We start from the raw sequence: 19,550 nt of genomic DNA, 5'->3' as shown, positions 1-19,550 counted from the left end.
AATATGTATATTATAAAAATAAAGTTAAGATAGAGAATTGCGAAAGGTATTGAAGCAGAAAAACAACAATGGCGTCCTAAATAATTATGCGCGGATGGTCAAGATTCAGTCTCAATAGATTATCTAAAATAAAAAAATATGTATTTTTATATCTTTACGCTTTTTATTTTTATTTGTGAAAAATAAAATTTTTCCCCAAAAATTCGATTTCTAACTTCAGATATATGTCTAGCTTTGCAAAAAAAATAAATTTTGTAAAGATCTCTTTCGTCAGTAAAAAAAACATTTGCCTATAGTTTAAATAAAAATTGTATACGATGTTAAAATTTTCAATTCGTTAAATATTCACGACTCTCTTAACTCGTTTAGAACAATAAGAAGAAACTTGAATCTAAAATTGATTTAATATTAAAATTAATATGAAAATTTGGCATCTCTAGTAGCGACTCCGGTAATTTACACCTGAAGCTGAAATTCGAGCTTAATAAATTATCGGAAAGGAAATTATCTCTACACGCGGCACGAAAGCTATAATTTTCTCATGATTTCTCTTAGAAATGCCTACTAATGCCCGCTAATCATGACACATTAATCTATTTATTACGAAGAAGTGAAACTATCTACCGAAAGCTTTCTCAGAAGCGATTCGAAAAATTTCGGACAAACGATCGGCCGACGACGAAGGCCGGCGATACATTCGTTCGGCACGCGGTCGTAGGTCCCGCGAATCGAATTAGCCGCGTGCTTCCCCGGGCATTAATCCGAGAAAGAGAGAGAGAGAGAGAGGCAGAGAAGGAAGAACGAGAGCGGGAGAAAAAGAAGGCTGCGAGGCCCTTCGGCCCGCGACGAGGTAAATACCTGCAGGACGGATGGCGAGCGGGAGCATATTGCCTGCTGCTTGGCGGTCAGGTGCGCGTTCTTACAATTCTTTTCGGCACTCGCTGGACCGATCACACCCGCGCCGGTGATCTGCGTCTGCGGATCGACGCCGCTCCCTTGGATCGAGCCGGATGTCAGCCTCGGTTCCAATCCCAAGTACCTATAAAAGCAGAACACATACGTGCCATGAAATAACGTAATGACGCGGCTATATATATTATCATCATCATCATCATCATCATCATCATATATATATATATATATATATATATATATATATATATTGAATGATTAATTTAATTAATTCTCGCTTCATCGCACGAGCTAGGTGCGCCAAATAGTAGGTCATCGCGAATGGACGGCATATTAGATCTATGCTTGTCTTTTTTCAACGATATTTCGTCCAACATAAAGACGCGATACTATTAGTTTTTTAATTAGTTATGTATTATTATGTATAATTATTAACAATTAATCATGATTGTATAATTATTGATCGAAAAGTAACGAGAGATCGACGGTCATGTTTGATCAATTATTCGTTGAGAATTTACGCGCGGTAATTTTATCGCGTATAGAGTTAAAACGCGCGATCTACGACGACAGCGATCCTTCGTCGCGAACGCTTTAATCACCGATCCACTCTGATTTTGATGCCAAGCTAACCGTCCGGATCCAAGGTAAGCCGGCGCCGTCCGTTATCGAGAGAACTCGGTGGCCGTGGATCATCTTACGGGACACGATAAAATATCTTACAACGATATATACACGGCGGGATGGAGAAACGCGCGAGCGAGCTACCGACACTACGAGAAGATGCTCGCTCTCCGCCGTGACGAACCACCTATAATTAGAGCAGGTATTCGGGTGAAAATTATAGAGGGGAAGAGGACGTAGAGGGCCCGAGAGGATGAGACACGGGGGGTGAAATGCGGATAGGAGGGGACGGGAGGGAACACAGGATACGGGGAGGACGAGAGAAGCCGTAGCCTAGTCGTGAACAAAGTCAGAAGGAAAGCCAAGCAAGTGAGTTAGGCTCTTCAACTAAACTCTCTAAAACTATTGATAGTCTTACTCTAATTTACTCTTAAAGAGACCCCTCATTTTTATTTCCTTAATTAATTGAGGAATCCCATATCGAGAGAAGGATATTTATCTATTAATTATATTATTTTAATTATTGAAACGTCACAGATAATATTTCACAATCCTGATTGTAACGACAGATTCTCTAATAAGTTAAAATTGATTTTTAGAAAGAGTTTTTAAGGGGTCTCGAGCAGTTTTTGATTTATAAGTCTCGGAAAATATAAAACTTTCTACGAATTAAACCTCGACAGGCCGAAAAAATAAGAAGACTGTATTTAATAATTAACATCAGAATCTTGTTTCGATAGAATTTTAATTATCTATATATACGGAATTATATTATATCGAAAAAATTGTTGAGACAAGAAGAAATTGTCGAAAAATTGTTCAGGCTCTATAATCTAACAATTATTCGATTCTTTTAATTTTTAACACGTGACTGTAATGCGTAATCGTTAACCCGAGCTCAATTTAATTTACCGATAATGGTGTCGGTACCTAATAGCAATTTCATTAAATGTAAATCGACCGGACAACTGCCTCGATTTCCTTGCCTTGATGCCCTTAAACGCCAGGCGATCTCGTTCTCCTAAAAGCCTCGAACGCGTCGGGCTCCACACTGTTTTCAATTCTTACGGCTCGAGGGGTTCGATTAGTAGCACCGTACGAACACGGACAACGCTCGTTTACACGGTAAATCTTAATGAGAATCGAGGGTGTGGTTTTAGGGCTCGGAAGCGCTCCCAGCTGCCCTTAGGATACTAACGGGAAGCAGATCATGGTGTATCGATACGAGAGAGCGAAAGTCGTTCGATAAGTGGCCAAAACGCATTCGCTATTTGAAACGATAATTAACGTTACCGATACTCGCAACAACTGAAAATGTAATCACGTATAATCTTATATACACACAACGGATCTTTATTAATCTTCGGAGAGGCATTATGGTATAAAAAACAACATATCATATTTTTAATCACTGTCGAATATCTCTGCAGGAGATTGACTGAAGAAAATATCAGGTTTTTTTCTTATTCAATATTTTTTACCGTCATAATAATTGGAATAAAAAATATATTCAATTTTTCATCAAAGTGTTTTGAATCAGGTACAACGTTGATGTATAAAGTATTCGTATTTAAAATAACATTTTATAGAAAAAAATAATCATAAATTTCAAATTACATACATATATCTTTGATAGAGGCTTGAGTGTTTAGAAAAGGTCGCCGGTACCGTGTTGTAGCCACTTTATCCGCGAACCGGATACTTTCGTTCTCATCCGTTGGCCGTTTTCTAAAGCATCCGTCAGTCGTAAAAAGGAGTCGATGATAGTTGGTGCAGGGGAGGCCAGCTTTTGACTAGGGACTAGCGACGCGATGCGTGTAACGTTTATTATTTATTTGCGGCCGAGAATACAGACGCGATGCCGGCTGATGCCGGCATCAGCAGTCGGCGAGACTCGTCAAGACTCCGTCGGAGTCTCGACCAGCTATTTCAGGTTTGTTTGGATACGGTTTACGACCCTTCCGAGAGCGCGTTTTACGGATACTCAACGGCGAGATCTCCTACCTCGCCCACTCCCACCCCCTTTTCGTTTCAGTGTGTTATCTTGTGTACTCGGAGATATGTCGTGGCATTCCTCGTAACCGGGATTACCCTCCGCGAGAGATCGAAACATTCCTAACAGACGCGTTCGATTTCCACGACGAGTCTGAAGTAACCGATACGCGCGTGGCGTTTCTGCGGCTGCATCGCGAGAAACGGTATTTACGATAAGGATAAGCCTCTCGTCAAACAGTCGATTTCTCCCTCCGATCGAAACAGTCTCGTCCGATATTGCCGTCAAGATAAAGAGAAGCAGACGCTATTTAATGCTCGCGAAGCGCTCAGCATCCTATAGTCGATGATTTTTTTTTTTTCCCCCCCGGTAAAAATGCCGAGTATATATCTCTGTGCTATCTTGTATATATCTGATATCTAAGAGAGATACGAATAAAATTGAAGAATAAAAATATCTCTTAGGGATATTGTTATACAATAGATATCGTGTCTCTTAAAGTGCCTTAAATATAACATAGAGTTTTACTGATATATTATCGTCGTAAGTTTTTAACTGCTCGCGCTGTCTCGCTTCAGACACTTTAGGCTTATCTCCGGCTTATTGTCGCAACGTTTTAAAATTTTTATGTTTTAATGGCGCTATATTCTCCATAGTTCTTAGACATTCCCGCTTTAAAACAATCTATGCTGACGATGGTAATCGACAGCACCGTAAGCGGAAGCGACCGATTGTTCGGATAACCGATATAGTTTTGCGGCGAGCACTCACAAAATCGATATCGGCCGATCGGTTAAAGCGGTCAAGGACGTAATAGCCGGGAAGCGAACGATGGGGGGAGACCATCACTTTCTGCTTATAATCTTTTGTCCCTACAAGAATTGACTCGCGCACACTGATCGAAAAAAAAAATGGAGATTTTCTTCGATACAGCGAATATTTTACAGATCTTATAATAAGTTGAGCAAAAAAAATATATTTCGTCTTTTATCTGTATCAGGGTTTACCCCTTTTTATCCTATATAATAAATTTCCCATCCAAAACTTTTATACTATAATCTCTCAATATAATGTGAATCTCCCCAAAATGTTTAAAAAAATTCTTTTACAATTTTGAACATATATTTTGCAAAGTTACTGAGAATATTATTCTTGAAAATACCCGTGTTGAATAGTTCTTTATCACATGTTTCTCTCGTCAGAAAAGTTGTTTCTAAAAATCAATAATTGCATCATAAAATATAACGCACAAAAATTACGCGCTCTGGGTGGAAAGGACACGCATGTCGTAGAGAAGACGGGCGCGCATTCAAAGAAGATGGGGGTGGCAGAGATGATAAAAAAAGGGCAAGCGGAGGCAAAATAATTGCACAAAGCGCCGATATGAAAGAAATGAAATCCATATTCAGGTTCGCCAGGATGTATCCGGTATAGCCGCGAAGGAGAGAGACGTCGAGCGGTTTTCTCTTCCCCTATTCATGTTCCCGGAACGGAAAGAGAGCTTAGAGACGGAAGGTGGGACGAGAGGCGATCCCGCGGTTCAACAACGACGAAACAACTGCGATTATTATATTATTACTCGAAAGCGCGGTATCGCGTTGCCGTCATAACCACGTCGGGGCCGTTCTTTGTTCGTGTGACAGTGATAGGGCCCATTTATGTCGAGAACACTCACTCACAGCCGCCGATATAATGGCCGGATAAATTCTACGAAAGCCTACAATACGTCGTCGTAGGTACGTCTCGTCGGTATTAACCCCCTTCCTCCCCCCGTTCCCTCTCTCAGAAGAACGACGGGAATGGAGGGATATCGCGTCAGGGTGAACGCGAGCGCGAATCATTGAAGCGAGCGCCGAGGTACACGATCCGAAACTTTGCCTCATTCTAATTAGTATCGATTACCGAAAGGAGAGAGAGAGTCCCTCGTGCGCCCCCGCACTCAGCGTACACGCACTCCTCGATCTCACCCTCGCTGTGTAACGGTAACGAGCGAGGGGGAACAGGCGGCATACGTGTATACGTATATTCGCTCGAGGATATTTGCCCGCGGGGTAATTTTTCGACCGCGTCAACGGATTGACTTGACCTCCGCAGACTGCGGTATAGCTAATGTGAGGGGGCACATGGGATAACGGAAGGAAACCTATCGCTCCCTCTGGCGTATTAGCTAAGGGAGCGCTAATTAGAGCGGCTAAGATGGGAATGTTGTGATTGTTGCGTGTAAAAATTTATATAACATTTTATAATGGATCTGGATATGTATTTTTAATATTTTTTTCTTAAAAGAAATGCGTGGTTGAGCAAAATTGCAGATATTTTAAAACTGTCTCATTCTTTCACGCAAATTAAAATTAAAATCTAATTGTTTTCTGCAGAGATTTTAACTATATTCAAATAGAATAGTCTCGAATAAATTATTATCAATTTCAGAAAGTTTATCAATTTTTTATCGCGACAGCCCATGTGCGATAGAAGTTAAAATTTTCACGATCAACTCACACGCTAATCCTTTCGGATCAATCAGCGTAGCGCAAGATGTACAGCAACATGAAACATTCATTCTGCAAAAGTGCTCGTTATTTATCCGCCTTCCTCTCGCGTCTTGAATCGCGTAAACAAATGTGCGAGCGTGCAGTGTGTCAGTAAGAGATTGCTTCCGCCAGGCAGACCGCCTCGAAGTTCGTGACAAGGAAACGTTGGCAACGGTCCCTGTTCATGATGAGCTTCGGACATGTAGAGAAGCTTAAAATATGAGACGCGTATTTTTTCAGATGTACTTTATCACAGATTTAAGCTTTTAATGGATTAGTCCTTGGAATTAACTCTGATATATATCTGATTCTGATCGATATTCTCATAATTCCTTGTACAATATTGTAAATAAAGTATATAAGAAGATATCTCTGAAATTTTATGTTTCGTTTATATTAATAATTTTATGATTATACGTATCGAGATTTGAAGATATTTCGCTATAAAATTTATGTACGGAAGATCTTAATCTTTTCATAAAATCAAAGTGTAGAAGAATGAGAAGTGCGAATATCCATATCTAATGCTGAAAATAAAGTACATTTTATACGACCGTCTACTGAAAAATCCGTCAGACGTTGTCACCGATAAATATCGTTTCCATAAATCTCTCTCGCGATACATCAATCTGGCTTACGTTCTCCGACTCAATACGGATATCTTCATAGCCGTAGCGCGAAAACAGACCTCCCCCATGTTGGTTCAGGCTTTCGTTGCGCCGGGTTAAGGGTCGTTCACGCGTGAAACAAGGAGCCGGCGAGTACCCTGTGGCAGGATCTTAATGCTCGGTTAGACAAATGTTGTCGGATACCACGATAGTTGCGTTAGCATATTGCGCCGCGCCGTGCGATTTGCATTTCAGGATGTTCGTAGAATTGGAGGGGAGAAATAAGGTATACTTGCATCTTCTAATTACGACGTTGCCAAAAATAAATATGTCACGTGACAATGATTGTCGCGTAATATGATTGATCGTTAAACTTCAAATTCGCATTCATTAATGAAAAGAAAATCACACGGCATATAACGTCAATATTTTCAATAATTAATCTGTCGAAAATTGGCAGAAACATTCGTCGCTTTTCGATAGCAATAATATTGTTTTTTCATCAAGAGAGATTCGTATCATTCGAAAGATATCATATAATTTGAGAACGAAAGATAATTTTACATCTTTTCTTTTTCTCTTTAGGTGTATCTGCAATTTTTTATGATTTCTAAGAAATCAATTCTTGACAAAAGTATGATCTTTCTTCGAAAGAAGAATAACGACTTTGCAAAATTTGCGCTGCTTCGAGAGAAAAAGAATGTAAGGTAAGAGAAAAACGTTGTAACGAGCGCTGTAAGCGAGTAATTAACGCTGAGAGATCAGAGTATCAACACGCGTGATGAGGCGCCACGCTGATTTGCAGTGTCCGTATGACAGGACAGGTATTGCAGGCGACTGAAAATAAATCAAGGCATTTTCGTAAAGCGCTTTACATAGAGGCCTTCATTTTCAAAGCAAAAAGGAAGAAAATGTCGGCAATCCTCCATAAATATCCCACCTCTGCGTACCTCTGTCTAGCTATGTCCGAAAATAGTCGAGAGAGTTCCCGCACATTTCTATAAGTATCTACTTTGAATATTAATTTACGCGTGTGATGAGTTAGTTATCGTATATTTTCATTAATTAATATTATTAATAATTGTTCAATTATTTATATTAATTTTCATCTTTTATATTATTATTATTTATATACTATTATTTATTATATATTTAATTTATTTATATTACGATTGCTATTTCTTGCCGATTTTTCTTCAACATTAATCATGTATTAATATCAATTATATTACATATATTAATTACATATTTTATTATGCCTAAAGATAATATGTTTAACGCTAAATGAAAATTAAAAACGTATTTTTCGAAATTTACAAGATTTCTGAAAAATTTCAAGTTTCCATTTCTTGATTCATTGTATCTCACTTGTCGCATACATACATGTTCGTAACAATTTTTTTCCTTGATCATTACTCTCTCTCTTTCTCTCTCTTACCTCCTAAAATCTTGATTTTTTTCTCTCTTGAAAAATTTGATTTTGCATATTTGTCCGCAATGATCGTGAACAGCGGGAGCGTTTCCGCCCATATGATTTTAACGCTCATCTCGCGGGAACGCTGGCTATTTTTGACAGACGCGACGATGTCGGCACGTCGATTCCCGGGTTGCGTCAGAAGCGGTCATAGATCCGGTATTCGCGTATCCACGCGCGAATTATCGAGTACAAGTGTGGGTGTCGACAAAGTATCAGTGAGAGCGCGCGATTCATCGCGTGCGTATACGCCTGAGGAAAGAGACGTCGTCTTGTTGGTGATCGTTAATTCTTGTCGCGCGCGTCCTACTGCTTTGATCACGCGAGTATGCTAATTGTCGCTCACCGCCCACTCGCCGCGAAAAAGACGACGAGAAAGAAGAAAAATCGGCGGAATGAAATGAGAAAGAAATAATGACAGAAAGGGCAGCAAGAGAAAAGAGTCGATAATAAGGTATTAGCGAAGAAAAGCGGTGAATTGGCTATTACAATTTAAAAATATTTTATTTTAAATAATATTTTTTAATGTGTCTTTAAAGTTTCAAAGCCAATATTTAATATTCAACAATTTTCGTATTCATAAAATTAATTGTTTGCTCATCTTCGCATAATTGAGTGCTAATTTATTGGGTTTTTTGAAATGTCTTTATACTTCATATCCTAGTTAAGAAACAACATACGAATTGATGAAAAAACATTTTGTTAAAATCATAGGTTATTATACATACATCTTACAAATAAGGTCTAATGCCATCTCATAGTTTATCATTATTCAAATATGATATTGAAATAAAAAAATTAAATTACTGCACATGCGTTTTTTTTCCCGCGAAAACAAAGTGTTATCTTTTTTTTGCATAAATAAAATACTCTTTTTAAAAGCAATCGTCCTGTTGAAATGAAAAGTGAAAGATTGAGTGGACGGCTTTGGCACTCTCGACCGCCGTGTATATATGACTCCGATGTGAGACACAACGTATATAACTGCCGACACAGTATTTATTCTGTCCCGTATGTGTCGCCGTATGTAAAAGTACCATTCATACCTCCTCTTCGTTCTCTTTACTCTCGCGCGCGCGTATATATATATAAGTATGTATATACCTTCGCTAAGAAGACAATTATCTCGCAGGCAAGGCTCGGCAAGTGGCGGCGCGCTTTGTGGCCGCGGTCTTTCGCCGCGTTCCTCAAATCTTCGAAACCATTTCCTTAGTACGGACCCATTATTGGCTTGCGGGGATTTACACGGGCCGCATATATAAGATGGAGTAGAATCAAGCTCGGACATGTATTTCTCGCGTGGGAAATTTATGAGCGAAAAAACGTCGACATCACACACTCGAATATACCTTAATCGTCTAAATTTTGAAAATATTATGCATTAATAAATAATAACAAAAAATATATATATATGAAAAAAAAAAGATTTCTCTTATATAAATTTTACAGATAATTTATAAATATTATAATATATAATATATGTATATTGAGAGTTTGGATTTTTTTAGGAAAAAATTTCGTACATTAACGGAGAGTATAACGGAAAGATCCAATTTACGAATATTCCACATCATTAGGACGAAATTATTCGGGTAGTTTAAAGTATTGGCGGTAATTTCAACGCGTTTGCAAGCACGAAATTACAGACACGCCATATCTTCGATGCGTAGTTTTTTGTTTGCTTGCCGGGAGGGATCAAAGCGATGCAAGTACGCTGAGAATAATCGTCGACAAATGGGAGAATAACTTTTGCGCGTACAGCCGCGCTCGATAAATCTCCGGTATATAACCCGAATAAAATGTAACGTAAAATAAAATAATATAATATCGTAAATCACATACATCTGTGTCGACCTAAGGTTCAAAGAAGCTTCAAGCAGACAGCGATTTTGCGATTGAACGAACCAACAAATAGCAAAATCTTCAAAATTATACAAGGTATCATATACACAAAGTATCGCAAAATTTATCATACATTTAACCGTAAAGTATCATCACACACAATATTAGATCATATCGCGCACAAGATCAAAGAAAGCGTGTTGTTTATAAAATGTCCGAGATTTACCGAATGTTCCAAACTCGAATTCGAATAAATTCGAAATCATTTTTTATCTCTAATAAATAGTTTGCGATAGCTCGTTAGTTGCGACAAAATTTTCTATGTCTTTATTCATATTTATTCATATTTCTATATATTCTGTGATGCATGATAGTTGTGGCAAAAAAAAAAAAAAAATATTGATTTCTATGCAACTGAAATTTACATGTTTGTGAAATTAAAAAATGACATTTTACATAGACATTCTTCGTATCGATCGTAAGCAAATTACAAGCGAATGATTGGAATTGAAGCATTTCCGATATGTTTTCATATTGATAGAAGTACGGTAATGAAAAGATGATAGCAAAAAGAGCGCGCGGCAAAAATCGAACCAGGCAATCTGAAGCTGAAAAGCAAAGAGAATAAGAGTTCGGCTTGCGCACTAAATGAAAGAAAGCACGAGAGAGAAAGGAAGAAAGAGACCTTCGGCTAAAAGACGTAAACATAGGTACACGGACTATTGAGCCTCCCCGAGTTGGTACAACATGAGAAAGTCTGATTAGCTCTTTCGTTTCTTATTGGAAAACTTTCATTGCGGCTACGTCGTCGCGTCGGGGAGGTAGGAGCTACCGGGAGAAATTCCATCTCAACGGAAGCGGCTCAATTTAGCAGAAAATTCTTTATGCTTTCTCCCAATTACCCCAGTGTTTACCCTCTAAACCGGCTCTCTCCTCTCGCCCGCCCGCACCGCCGCGTTCGCCCCTTCCTTACGTATGGATTTTCCGCTTATTAAGCCATTGTCTCCCCGATTCGAGAATCTGACCAATCTAGGTCCGCGAAATCGAGAAATCGTGACACTGTAATTTCTTGCGATCGAGCGAGATGAAAATAAGAAACTTAGCAATCATATCTCAATATAATAATAATTAAAAAAAAAAAAAGTGAAGCTCATTTATTAATTAAATTTATAATTAAATGCATCTACATTTAAAGCTTTTAATTATACTTAAAAAAAAACACGCACAATAAAAGAAACAAAAAATCATCGATTCATCAAACCCTGGATTAAGAAAGTTTCTTTTTAAAATTGTCAGAATACACGATAATAAAAAAGAAAAAAATTTTTGTCGATAGCTTCTTTCACAAAATTTTCTCTCATTCTCAGAAAAAAATCTTTAAACCTACCGATGAATGCTCGACCGAAGGGACGGGGATATTTTATATGTATTTACCTCGTGCGTTGTCGTCTCTTATGTTCTACGTAACGAGCGAGAAACGATAGAGATACGTTTCTCGAAATAAAAATCCGTCTTAGGATACGTAAACGTATGGCGGCATCGCGTGCACGCTTCTAAACGAACGCCCTCGCGTTTGGCGTCACTTCAAAGACAAGATTTTTCGGAAGCGTACTTTATCTTTGACGGTCAGCTTCGCACGAGTCAGAGAACGGCCGGATGTATACGGCATGTTTTTTTTCTGTTTTTTTTTTTTTTGCAGCGGGAGTTCGTTCTTTTCTCCGGTAATTCATATTTGAAAAAGCGTGTATGTTACTCGTTCCGTAAAAACTTTGTCATTATAATTGCGACGGACTAAATCACGGTACACTTATGCTAATTTATTTATATATTTTTGTTGCAACATTATTTTCGCTGCAGCGTGTCACGGAACGGTAACTGGATGGTAATTAGAGCGAGATAAGGGATTGACTTATTTTTGTTACAAAAGAAAATCGTTTATACCACGCTGTGTTTCGTGTGCGATCGGTAATTTTTATATCGTAATTTGTGATCACATCGAACGGCCTACTTTATAAATAAGTTACTTTTTTGATACAATAAATTCAGGCTATCGATTTCTGCATTGTATAATACTTTTTTGTATACTAAAACAGTAGGTTTCTGTATGTATAATCATAGCGTTCGCAAATGACGCTTTATCGATAATAGAAATATGAATGTAAAATGAGCAAATAAAATATGAGAAATATTAAAAGCTTGCAATTCTTATTATTTAGTAAAATACGCTCGAAAAGAATATATCTCAAAACGAGAGTAGATCTTTCGCAAGTATTATTGGTATTTTTTTAACAATCACAGCCCTTCACACGCGTACTCTATTCAACGAGTTATCATCATATCGATCGATGACCCGCGTCATGCTCGATCGCGCTCTTTATTCTCAAGAATCAATGTCGTAACGGAGAAGAATCGCTATTTGAATCACATGCTCATACATACACACCAATTTAGATGTAGATAATTATTTTTAAAAAGTAACTATATAATAAAATGAATGTTTTTATTCATCTATGTACCGTCAGCGCGATTATATCATTGGAAAAAAAAAAAAAAAAAAAAAAACTCATAAATAGATAATTATTTGAAATAGAAAAGAAAATTCTAGTTGTCATCTTTTAAATGATTTAATTTCTAAATTAATTTAACATCTCATTTTTTAGACAGACAGATCTAAATCATTTATCACATGACTTGTAAAAGAAGTAGAAAAATTATAATATCAGAGCTTCAGCAATATTCTTATAAAAGATTCGATATTATTTAATTTATTTAGAAATTTCAATTTAAGTTTAACATTAAGATTGCTCGTTTCTTCCAGTTCTCTCTCTCTCTCTCTCTCTCTCTGACAGAATATTCCATGTGAATTCCGTACTGGACAAAACTCGAATTAGACTCGACCGCATTTAGTCCTCTCTAAACATCGGTTATGTATACGTAGCTATAATTTTATCAGTAGGTTTTGCACGCGCGCGACTAAACGTGTCGCACGAAACTCGGAGCACGCCTCTTCTAAGCGTGGCTCTCGGTTGTACTCTTGTACGGTAAGAGCCCCCAACGTATGTCGTATAGGCGCACAGCGCCGAGGTCACGCAGCCCCAAGCCCCAGTGCTCAGCGGAGACGCGGCATTTTATGGTGAACGCGTTTTATTGCTCACGGCTGCTGCCGCGACCGAGTAGTCGGCGACGTTCAAAGACCGAGGCGGAACAGTAAAGGCTAGTTTAACGGTGCTAACAGCGACCACAACACGAAATGTATTACTATACCACCGGCGCGATCCCTGCCGCTTCCTTTACCTCCTTGCCCATCAGCGCCCATCTCCTCAGGCCTCTCCCTCCCCGCGTGCCCTACCTGACATCCCTGTCAATAGTGCGATAATTTACAATCACGCGTGAGTTTAATTAAATTTTCCAACCGAGAGAGAGAGAGAGAGAGAGAGGCGATCGGACCGGCCTTTCGCGAGTGATTGGCTTCGGAGGGAAATAGACTTGTGATAACTTTTGAAAAGTGTTACGGAAACACATGGAAAGGATATGCTTTATAAAATAAAATACTCGATTTTGCATTTATTCTCTTCAATAGGATGTATCATAGAGAAATACACTTTCTCGCAAAGTAAAGAGCAAACTCGTCATATTGGGGAATAAAGAACAAGAGATGACATCCCGGCGCAGATCTCCGTACATAGCGTTCGTACAGGAAACGGATCTCGAGTTTATAAATAAGCACCATTTACGCGCGAGCGAGAACAGCCGTGCGCGCGTGTCGGGGATTAAAATTGATTTTCGTGTTTATGAAATGTCGCGGATATCTTTCTGCGCGATACCTTTCGGTGTTGAAACGTCGCGGAGTTCCAAGAGCCGCATCGCGTCCTCTTCGCGAAGGAAGAGGCGAGAGAAAGAAAGGGAAGGGACGCATATTCCGAAAATAGCCGCGATTTAGGATTGCCTTTAATATATACCATGCTGGGCTGCTGTTGGAGAGTAACCACGCTACTCAATCAAGATGACATGCAATTGACATAATAGTCCTTCTTTTCAGTTACGTGAATTTTCTTAAAGATTCAACGATATATGTATCTTGAATTTGAGACTATGTATCAGAGTCATATATCTTGAATTATGATTGGTCGGAGATGAGAATCGTGGGAGCGAGTATACGCGCGGCAGATTCTTGAAATTTGCGCTATAAGCAGCTTTTTATCAACGAAACTGATGTCGCTTGGTTGAATAAAGCAAGCTTATAAAATGTAGCACAAACTTCGCTATCGTTATAAGATTGAGCAAAAATTAAATTATCTAACGATATATCTTAACCGGTCATTCAACTGACGCGTTCATTACTGCTGTCTGCTACAACACGTTAGCTTGTCTATGTTATAAGACGTAGAGTAAAAAGATATTGCCTAACTAATTAAAGAGAATGTTCAAAGAAATACAGACAAATTCAAGCAAAGAGAAATGAATTATTAAGCGAATTACATGCGAAAGATATTTTGAAAACTCCATTAAAAGCGTTCGGGACGGCAGAAGATATCGGAGATAAATGGGCGAAAGGAATTCCAAGAAAAGTCGTAAAACGCTTATCTGAATTTTTCTCGCCGCAAGTTTTTATGTAATAATATACATACTTTGTCCGTTTTTCATAATTTCGATGATATTACCGTGTGAAATTCTGAAAGAATGTAAATTTTTCTGTCAAACAACTTGTGTGAAATGCTAAATAAAAAGATGCGCTCACAAAATTGCACAAGTTTTTCGACAAAATAATTTTATCCAAATATCATCGGATAAGGCGCGATCAATTCAACGATCAATTTTTCAACAAATAGATATAATTTCGCAGACACTGGCGCGATAGATTTTATCGGCGAACGATTCTTTTATGAAATTATGCAAATGTCGATGGCAAGATCGCAATTTAGTTCTTTTTTTTTTTTCTGCCAAGAATGAATCGATCGATTCGCGGACGCTCACTTTCATTCTATCTCCTCTCTTTTTCGGTGGTCCCCGTTGTTTTGCTGTCCCTTCCGTTGTGGTAGAGCCGTCTCTCGCTCCAAGTTTCATTTCAGTACCCTTCCGCATTTCCGATAGATGGAATCGTTTCCCTCCTTCTGGCAACGACGGTAAAGAGAGCTCCGGGATCGAGCGAGCGCATGCTAAGTTGTGTGTGTGCGGCGAAGAAGCCAATCTCAGAAATGAATGTGACTGCTGCAAAATTCACGGAACAATCCACGGGATGCTGAATGCGGCTTGTTTGTCTGTTTGTTTACACGCCTAGTTCTGGTCTCATTTATATGCACGTGCATCATCACGCTTGCACACGTGCAAAAAAAACCAACCGAGCGCGTTCGCGCGCGCTGCTTTTTTACTCGGCGAAAAACTCGTCTTCGCATTCGCATGTGTGTGGCTCTATCTGACCAAATAAGTAATAAAGCGTACGGGGATCCGCGCGAGACAATACTGAAAATGGGAACTGAAAATGCCCGATGAAGGAAGCAGGGAATAAAGGGCTATAGGGAATAAAAGGATAGAGAACGTTGCGTTATGCATATGTGTTTATATGCTTGCATTGTCCTTTTTTGTATAACGAAAATATTTTCCGTCCAATTGAATTAAGTCTTAATCATTCAGATAATACGGATATCTTCTTTTGGATAATTATTGTTCAAATTCATTTGTTCAAATTCATTTGATATCATATCTTTATTTCATCGTACGTTTACGCATAAAAAATGGCAAAAATGAAAAAAATTAAATTAAGAGAAATAAAATTTGAATTTCAAATACAAATATTGTATACTACATATATAGAAACTTCATGAATATCTAGATTACTTAGGTAAGAACCGCAAACGTGATATTGTGCTCGAGAATTGGCAGCACTCCGGTAAATTCGGTCGGAATTGAAAAAGCGCTGTGATATCAGCGAGAATACTGAAACCAGACGAGAAAGAGGATAAAGGCAACAACAGCTAGGGAGCCAAGAGGCAGCCGAACGAAGCAGGGAGTGGATCTTTCGTGGAGAACATATGCGCGAATATACCGGAAGTAGTACGAAGATATTGTTCGCCAGACGACACGTAGAAAGGGAAATGAAATTTTGATCTGGTCGAACGAACGTATGAAAAAAGACGATATACACCCTGACGGATCAACGAAAGCGAACTGCCATTGGTCGGTCGGGTTAAAAAAGGGTTGGATTTTAGAGTGAACATCACTGTGTAAAGGGTGGAGCGCTCGAGGACGCTCGAGTATCGATGTAGCGTGCGTGTTACGCAAAAGAAAGAGAGAGAGAGAGAGAGATAAAGAATGCAAAAGAGCTTGAAAAGGGAGCAAGGGACGATCCCGGAAAAGAAAGAGAAAGAGAAATAAAAAAAGAAGAAAGAGAGTACACGCGTGTGCAAGCTTTCTCCGCTCAAGTACACTCGAGCTACGAAACCAACCACGAGCTTGTTTCCCACAAGTTTCCTCGAAAGCTTGTTAGCGAGATTCGCCATTTTTCTCACCCCCGCTGGCTACCACTGTCGCTGCTACTGCTCTTCTCTTCTCTTTACGTTCCGTGTACCTCTCGCCTCTTATATACGCCGCCTCCATCCTAGTGCCCCTTTTCTACGAGAAACTTGCTCTTGACGAGAGATCGACCGGGAAGATCGAGCTACTGGCAAATCAAGAGCGCTCTCCATTTCGGTCCCCTCTATCCTCAGCTTTTCGTGTACGCGTTACGCCCTAGTTATGGCGATTTGTTCTCTTGCCTTATTTTTTTTTTTTTCCTTCTTCTTTATCGATATTACAAAAAATGTTGTCAGCGACGGCAAGTACCGAAAGAATCGCGTAGAATGAGAGGTAGGAAAACCGGATGAGAGTTGTTTATTTCTTATTTCGGCTCCTCTTCATTTCTGTATGTTTTTTTCCATCCGTTCGAGGCTAGAAGTCGTGACTGCTCTAGCCGAGAGTCAGAGCGCGGAATAGATTACAACCCTCACTTATTTAAGAGAATGAAGATTGATCTTTCAGAATCCCAATAACGATAGAATTCTTCCATTTATATATCGTATCGATATGAATATAATCATTCATCAACAAAGTCAATAAATATAGTAATTTCTCTCTTAACTGAATCGAAAACTAATTCTTAATATGTGAATTTATCCTTGAAAGAAAATACCACGAAGAAATTACAATACTTCGATCGAAAGCTTGTCAATTCCCCTAAGCTTTTTTCAAATTTCGAGATATATATATATATATAGAGATCTCGTTAAATACTTCCCGCGACATTAAAAGCAGCAAATTGTTTCTCATTAACGTTATATAAGATGCTGAGAGGCTTTTCAACTATTTTAACACATATTGTGCCGCGGAATATATTGTACAAAAATTTTGTTCAAGAATCGTCTCTTTTTGCGGGCGGAGTTTACGAGCTTTTACGATATAGAAGGATCATTCGACAGATGTTTTAATATAAATTTTGTGGCCGATTAAAGTTTGCGCGTTAGTGATGTATAGCAGAAAACACACGGTGGATCGCGACGCGCGTGGTAATGGAGTTTGCGCGATTGCCTCCTCGCTTGTTTGAATAAATTTAATAGCTACGGGCGTTACGGGATGTTATTACCGAACGGAGAAATGCTACGACTATACGCGTAAGTCAAGTATTATTAATTGATCTCGACTGCGTTCGTACTCCACAACTTAATGCTCCAACAGAAACGAGTAATTAAGTAACACGTAATTAACGATCTGATTACATCTGTCCGATAAGCAATTGCAAAGGCGATGAAAGAGCGCGATGCGAAGAGAACGGAAATCTTTCAACAGTCGTTAGTCAAATTAACAAAGATTAACAAAAATTAATGCGCACTCACTTTCTTTTTTAACAGACGCATTTACCCCTTTCACGTAGCACATTTATCCATTTGATATTTTCGCGTGAATGCTAACTATTAGTTAGTATTTTAAAATTTAATTCGAGAAACAGATATTTTTTATCTTATATAATATTTATTTAACTTCCGAACAAGATGTCGAGATTTCTCGTCTCCGAACAGATTTGAAACAAGAATGCGTTAAAACGCAAGATACATTGTAGAGACCTTAGAAAGGCATATTCGTGCTCTATTCACCTGCTGATTCGATACGTATATATATATATATACACGAACGTGGGGCGCGTGTGCAGTATTCGTAGGCGGCACCAGCGTCCATCATCGACGTCATTATACCTCGGGAAAGGAGGGTGTCTACTAACTTGTTCATTAATATTAAAGATCCTGGGACTCTCGATGGCAGGCGCTATTGTGCGATGTAACTATGACTTCGAGAGACGGAATTCAAATAAGGCCATTTAATATTTATTGCTGGCAATTAGAATTTGCGATCACGTATCAAATGTATCGTTTATTTAAACGTATTTTTTTTTCTCGTTATATTTTTCAGATTAATTCTCGAGAATCAGAACACATTTACAGAATTTAATCTATATAATTTCAATGGTTTTTCATTTATATCGCATTACGAGATGTTAATCGATTAATTATTTATATTTAGTTATACCTAGCTAATAATTATCAATTATTTCACATTATTAGTATTATTATTGTTATTATCCAAATAAGATTTTGCGAACGATTGATTTTGTTTATTTGTAGAAAATATTTAGATTGAATTTTGAACAAAAATATCCGACTTTATCGAGCGCCTGATCCGCGCAAATAAATCATCAGTGCAGATTAAAAAATGTCTCGTGTCATTTGGCAGGTGGTTAAGCACTATCCGGATATATATGCACGCGAATATATATGTATATATGCGCGTCGGACGATGCAGCACGTGGGCCGCGATCTTTTCGAAATAATTTAGGGGACGGAATCCCCATGCGCACGCATGTACACGCATCTGTACGGAGTTATTTATGATGGATTAGACCGGGATTTAAGCCACGACTAATTTATGTCAGGCCACGGGATTGCGATTCTCAACGATTTTCTCTCCCTCCCTCCCTCCCTCCCTCCCTCCCTCCCACTATCTCGATTGCATACGTAACTCTCGTGATTTGCGTGTCTTATAAAGACAAAACGCATGGGATAAATGTTAATTCTCAAGACGCGATATGACACGGCATGCCTAAAGTACAAAGATATCGCGTGAAATAAAGTTTGCACCATGTTTTTAAGGAGTTTCGTATTCTCAACAAAGTTTCCCGATAAAATCGCGTTAATTGATCGCTGAAATTGTCGCTATATTTTATTTAAACAAAAAGAAAAAAAAGAGAGAGAGAGAGAGAGATCACATATTTATTTATAATTTATTAACGCATTTAAAATTCTATATCGATTAATTATTATTTAGATTTATTATTAATAATGTTTATTTAATAAAGTTTTATAATTACTATAATATAAACTATAAGCTAAATAAAGCTTGCAATATTAAATGAATACTATTGTATAACTCAATATGTATTTTATAGTATTATATGCTTCTGTGTCCAGCTCTTTAAATTCATCTACTCTTATTTAATTTATTTTGAAATTGTGTACTCTTCTATATTTTTTTCTCGAAATATC

General features: G+C 38.3%; 2 protein-coding genes across 2 annotated transcripts in view; one reads left to right on the top strand and one right to left on the bottom strand.

Moving 5' to 3' along the window:
- The window catches only part of LOC138932108 (neurotrimin), a 57,430-nt gene that overhangs the window by 3,381 nt on the left and 34,499 nt on the right, over positions 1-19,550 (top strand). The window lies entirely within an intron of this gene.
- Positions 1-19,550, bottom strand: part of LOC138932105 (protein Wnt-4) — a 35,014-nt gene that overhangs the window by 6,175 nt on the left and 9,289 nt on the right. The window contains exon 2 of the mRNA XM_070293681.1: positions 859-1,039. Within this exon, the coding sequence (XP_070149782.1) occupies positions 859-1,039 (181 nt within the window). The remainder of the gene's footprint in view (positions 1-858; positions 1,040-19,550) is intronic.

The sequence above is a fragment of the Polyergus mexicanus genome, unplaced genomic scaffold (assembly GCF_030449975.1).
Source record: "Polyergus mexicanus isolate NDT 795.1 unplaced genomic scaffold, iyPolMexi1.0 SCAF_3, whole genome shotgun sequence".
In the NCBI taxonomy this organism is placed as follows: domain Eukaryota; kingdom Metazoa; phylum Arthropoda; class Insecta; order Hymenoptera; family Formicidae; genus Polyergus; species Polyergus mexicanus.
The sequence above is the reverse complement of the archived record's forward strand: the minus strand, read 5'-3'. Positions and strand labels throughout refer to the sequence as shown.